The sequence below is a fragment of the Asparagus officinalis genome, chromosome 3 (genome assembly GCF_001876935.1).
Source record: "Asparagus officinalis chromosome 3, Aspof.V1, whole genome shotgun sequence".
Classification (NCBI taxonomy): domain Eukaryota; kingdom Viridiplantae; phylum Streptophyta; class Magnoliopsida; order Asparagales; family Asparagaceae; genus Asparagus; species Asparagus officinalis.
The window spans coordinates 54,744,137-54,749,842 of record NC_033796.1 but is presented as its reverse complement, the minus strand read 5'-3'; the positions used below and the strand labels follow the sequence as shown (position 1 = coordinate 54,749,842).

Here is a 5,706-nt window from a genome sequence, read left to right as displayed (position 1 = left end):
TGTGGTCCCTTACAAGATAGAACCAAGAATAAACACTATCATAAATGACATAATAATTAGAACCCTATATTACTGTGATGATACAGTTTATTAACTTTGAAATTGAGATCTAAAAAGATATAAGAAATGAAGGTAAGAGCTTAAATGTTTTCAGTAGAAAGATTGAGATGTACTTGAATAAATAACAAAGTGGATGTAGAACTAAGTTCTCTTGAAAGTCGTATAGAAAGCTCAAGTATTTGCGTATCTTTCTTTCTTCAAAGAAGGGTTAAAGCTCATGTGCAATCTAGTTTGAAAATAAGCATTATACATGCATGTTTGACCAGTGCAAAAGACAATAACTGGGTCCAAACATCCAATGTTCACATGTGGTCCAATGGTTGATTGTTAAATAGGTTATTTCGCTTGACAATGCTGGATGCTACTGTAATAAATCAGTTATTCTGCTATAAAATAGTCAAGACTGACAGAACAAGTGGGATGTCAGGCAACTAATATCGCCGATCTATGTCAAGGTCAAGCAAATAGCTCCGAACATGTAGGTGTCACATGTTTCACGTACTCTTCACCATTCACCTTTTTTGTCTTACATGGTTCATGGACAAAGAATGCTCAAATACCCAAGGTCATAGGCTAAAAGAAATAATCTACAAATCAGGCACAACTAGATAGATTGACAATTGATGATCTAGTTCTAAATAGTTTCCTAAGTGCCAGTCTACAGAGGTTCTTTAATCAATTTAAGTTACAGAAGTGACCTAGAGTTACATGATTTTTTTAATTGCTCAAACTTGTTCAAGGAGTCTCTGATCACTTGATTTATACTTTATCAACTTTGATCCAACTGGGTATCTTGACTTCATTTGGCTTCAGTGAGCTTGGAGCATCTTCAGTCTTTTCTCTTTCTTGATGCTACATTATAAGCCCAGTCCATTCATCCTCCTCTAGAAGGTGTGGCTTAACTGGATCAAGTCACAAGATTCATGTTGTTGATACCCATTATTTGTTTCGTTATCTTCAAAAGCAAAACGTATGCCTGTGCTGGCATATTAGGTGAACGCTAACTTTTAGATGTTAAGGAACCTCTTAAATGAAAGGAACCTCTTAAATGACCCAACCATTATATCAAAACTTCAGAATTTTGGTGAGAGTTGAGGGTTGTAATTTTATATTAGTTCTAACAATGCCCCCGTAGATTGAGTGTCCTTTTTATGGGCTGAAACATGGACTCACTAAGCGGTGTCAATTTTTAGAAACTTCGCTTTAAATTTGTGGCATGTGGGATTTTAACTGGGGTTGCTCTGATGCCATCTTACCTGACCCCTCCATTACATCAAAACTTCGAAGTTATGGTGAGGGTTTAGGGTTATAATTTAAAATTAGTTTTAACAAATACAGTCATCAATGAAATATTTTAACTCCTGTTATTGATGTCCACTTTGCGTGTGATATCCAAGATTGGTGTAGAATGACTCCTATTAAGGAATATTCGTTTTCATGAAATTTCAGATTCTTGTTCCTTAGTTGAATATCCACTACTTGAACAAATACCTTTCATATTATCTTTACTTGGTGACACTTGTAGTACCTTTTCCATCTACGAAGATGTTCACTCTAAAAGGGGTTTTCTTAATTATATATGTCAAGTAAAGTTTGAGCTGAATGAGCATGAAGCCTGATTTATTTGTTTTAATTTAAACAAAATAGGCATTCCGATTTCTCTTTCTTGGGCACTATTTGTTTTAATTGAAACAAAATAAGCATTCTGATTTCTCTTTCCTGGGTTCATTGATGGTTTCTTATTTGAGAATTAACGAGCTTACTTATCCCATTGAGTTTTACTTTATTTATAATTTTATTTGTTCCCCTGTTACTTTTTTCTGCTCAAAGATACTATTACTTAGTGTTGATTTTGTGATTCCACTAGGCATTGGTAATATGTAACCAGTTAGCTTCTTACAAATAAAGTCAAGCCATTACATGAACTCATACAGCTGTTTTACAGGTTATGGATTCACTTCTCTGCTGCATATGTTATTACAGGGGTTGTATGCTATCTGCTATATATTGTAAGCCAAATTAATTACTTACCATATTTCTTTTTTGCCTAAATTTTCGAATAATGCAAGAAGTGTACTCCATGAGATATTTGAAGTGTCCAGATTGAAAATGTTGGAGGCTTTCTCTACTATTATATCGATGAGCATCCATCAAAACGATGGTGATCCTTGTGAGTTGTTGCCAAATTCTTAACCAAGGCAATTATGGGTTGTATCTTAACATCTATATAAGTCCAATCAGAAGGTAATGAGACTTATTGGATAGATCCAGGGGTTTGAGCTTATTGACGCAATGTCAATCCTCCAAATTTCCCTTGACTAAGAAAAATCCCATGTAAATAGGGAATTTGTACACAGATCCACTAATTCCGACATGTTAGATGGATTTATGATGATACATTCGACTTTTTTGACACGGGGTTGCTTACTGTTCATGTTTTTGTTGATTTGTTTTCCTATGAAAGAATGATTTCTGTTTTGATAGTTATGTAACTCACCTTCTATTTTATCCTTTCAGGAGTACAAATTCATTTACTTTAAGAGGCTTGAGCTTTTCAATACATCGAAACCGCAACCTCATCACTTCACAATTCTGGTTCGAGGAATTCCTTTACATGATGGGGCCTCCCTCAATGATATTGTTGAGAGATTTTTCATGGAGTTTCATCCACTTACATATTTGTCACACATAGTTGTTCACAGGACGAGCAAGCTACACTCTCTCATTGTGAGCATAATGTTTAAATGGGAACTAAATAAATGCATTCTTTATAAATTGTTCTGCTTTAATGTTTAACTTTGAATTAAATAAATGCATTCTTCATAAATTGTTCTGCCTTCATTAATTAGGGACATATAAACAAATTCAACAATCATCTATCATATTTGAGCCTTTTAAAAACATTTTCCTATGTCTATATCTTTCTATTGGTTTATCTTTTAACGCAATGCATATAATTGTTAAGTATTATGGCCAGGCTCACTTCTCTTCCTTTCTTTTAGTCCCACATTACTTAAAATACTAGAACTACTCCACTCTTGTATAGAAACACCTCAATGCAATAAAGGATAGTGTCCCTTTCCCTCAAAAGCTCTATTCTAATCATGATATTGAGCCATCTTCTTCATTCTTCATCCTAGAGAGACTTCTTTCTTCTTCCTCGATCTTGAGGCTGCCGAGGGGATTCCGTTGTAGACTTTATCTCTGCACTTTCCCTTGGCTGCTTCCACACCGGCTTCGACATCGACTCTCTTCAACTCACACACTGCCCATCACAATCTCTATCTCGCAGAAACCCTAGTTGCAGCCCCTGCAAAAGCCCTAACCACCATCACGAAAACCTAGCTCTTGCAACCGCCATGAGGCCAACCTACCGTCGCAAACCTTAGCCTAGCATTGCTCTACCACCATAACCCTCCCTTAACACTCCTCTATAGCGAACACAACACAAACTTAGCCCTCGCAGCCCAAAGCGCCAAATACACCGCCTTCAATCACCACCTCATCAGCTCACCTCCATCAAACCTCTCGAGCAGACTCCCTAAATTATTGACAACTGCCATCACTGCTTCCCCCCTTTGAACATCCAATGAACATACAACCCCCTTCTCTAGTTGTCCTACTTGAAACCTTCAACCATCGTCTCCTTGACCACATCAATCAATCTCCACCCTACAAGCGTTTCAATATCTTTCACTTAACTCTTCCCCATTCGTTCGCTCACATGCAATCAAGATCCTAATCCTGCAGTTAGGACCTTCATCCCACCTGCTAGAGACATGCTCGCGAGGTGTTTGATGAAATGTGTTAGCATCTCCCACCTCGTAGATCAGCTCCTTCCCCACCTCCACTATCCTTGCTGCCAAGCTCTGCCACAACAACCAAACAATACCATCACGAGTCCATGACGACCTCCATTGGCCGCTGCTAGTGCCAGCTATCCTCATTGTCACGCTCGATAAACCCTCAACCCTCACAAACCCTACCTAGTCCTATTGAGGCAATCACCCCTGGCGCGCCCAATGCGCGAGGCGATGTGGGTTGGTGCAGTTGCGCCAGAGGTGGGGCGCACCAAAGCATGCGCCCCAGAAATGATACAATCTTTTTAATTGGGTTTTGGGTATGAAACCTGATATTTTCTTAAGCCCAATTGATTCTTTAGGGTTTTGTTTCTATTTTTCTGCCGCTCTCTCTCGTATCTCAATCGTTTGCCTCCTCTCTCTCTCATCTCGACTGCTCGCCGCTCGCTCTCTCCCATCTCCGGTGACCAGCGGTGAAGCCACCGACGATGCTCAGAGATGCCATTGACAACCACATCTCCGGGTAGCTGTGAAGTATTCTTATTTTCTTTTGTTTTTTTGAAAATATACTATTTTCTTGGTTTCTTTTTTCATCTTTGGTTTCTTTGGTGATAATCTACTTTTTTTGACTTTTTACACATGTTTAATTCATCTAATAGACTCTTTTTGATGTTCTAAGCATCTAGCTTACTCTTTTTGATGTTTTATTTCTCAAAAGTTTGAGAATTGAGATATTTGATTTATTCTTGCTAGTTCATTCTCCATCTCTTCATGTTTAACCTGTAAAAAGAAAAAAGTAACTAGTAACTTAGTTAAGTATGCAACTATAAAAGTTAGTTGAAGAAACAATGATATTATGGAAAAAATTGTTCATATATAGATGAAAGATTCCAAACATCTGGTTGAGTCTCTCTGAATTATCACTTCAAACATGTTTATGCTAACTAGCAATTAGAAGTGCTCACTCGAAAATTATGAACAATCATGTTTCATACGCGTATATCATATGTTGGAAAAGATCCGTTTCAGGTGTGTGCATTGCTTCAGTGAGGCGCGTGCATCGCAGTGCACCTTGTGCATGGTGCGCATAAAGAAACTTTGCGCCCTGCATTGCGTCTTGAGCCTCGGTAACATTGACCCTACGGTCCCTACCCTTGCACAATGCCACTGATGTCTGTTGTTGACCCAAGTTTTGCTGTTAAACACCAGTCACACGTCCCCCACCTCACCAAGAATGCCCTGACCACTCGCAATGCCTTGCTTCCGCTAAAGCATTTGTCATCTGCTGTTGCTGGCAATACAAATGCCTTAGCCAATTGCCATTGACCGCCTTCGTGTCTGCCAACAGCAGTAACATCAGCCACCGATGCCTTCAAACGTTGCAACTACCATCCTCTACCTCAACGATGTCATTATCGTTCTCTACCCATACCGCTGCACGTGCCCTCATGCTACAAGCTCTGTTGCAATCATCTCTAACACCATTGCTGCTAGTTCGTTGTCCTCTGGCAATCTCCGACCTCACGTGATCTCTGCCTCACAGCCCTCTTAGAAGACTCACCGCGCCTCTTCTCCTTAACATCAACACAATAATCAGCATTGTATGTTGTTGTTCCTCAATGCTTTAGTGCCACGCGAAACCAACCACATCAGCTACATTCAGCACCACTGTCAACCCTTTCGCGTCTACAGCAACCGTCCTCATCTTTGATGGCCGCTAAATGGCCTCTAATAAGCTACACAAGGCGTTCGGCCAAATGCTTGTGAGACATCTCTACCGCAATCTTAACCATGACCTCGCGCCCCTAGCCAAGCTTCCCTCTTGCCAGCTTCTCGACCACCACCT

General features: G+C 39.4%; 1 protein-coding gene across 1 annotated transcript in view; it reads left to right on the top strand.

The window, feature by feature from the left end:
• LOC109834159 (CSC1-like protein HYP1) overlaps positions 1-5,706 on the top strand; it is a 49,992-nt gene that overhangs the window by 5,021 nt on the left and 39,265 nt on the right. The window contains 2 exon segments of the mRNA XM_020402094.1: positions 2,006-2,069; positions 2,578-2,787. Coding sequence (XP_020257683.1) covers positions 2,006-2,069; positions 2,578-2,787 — 274 coding nt within the window.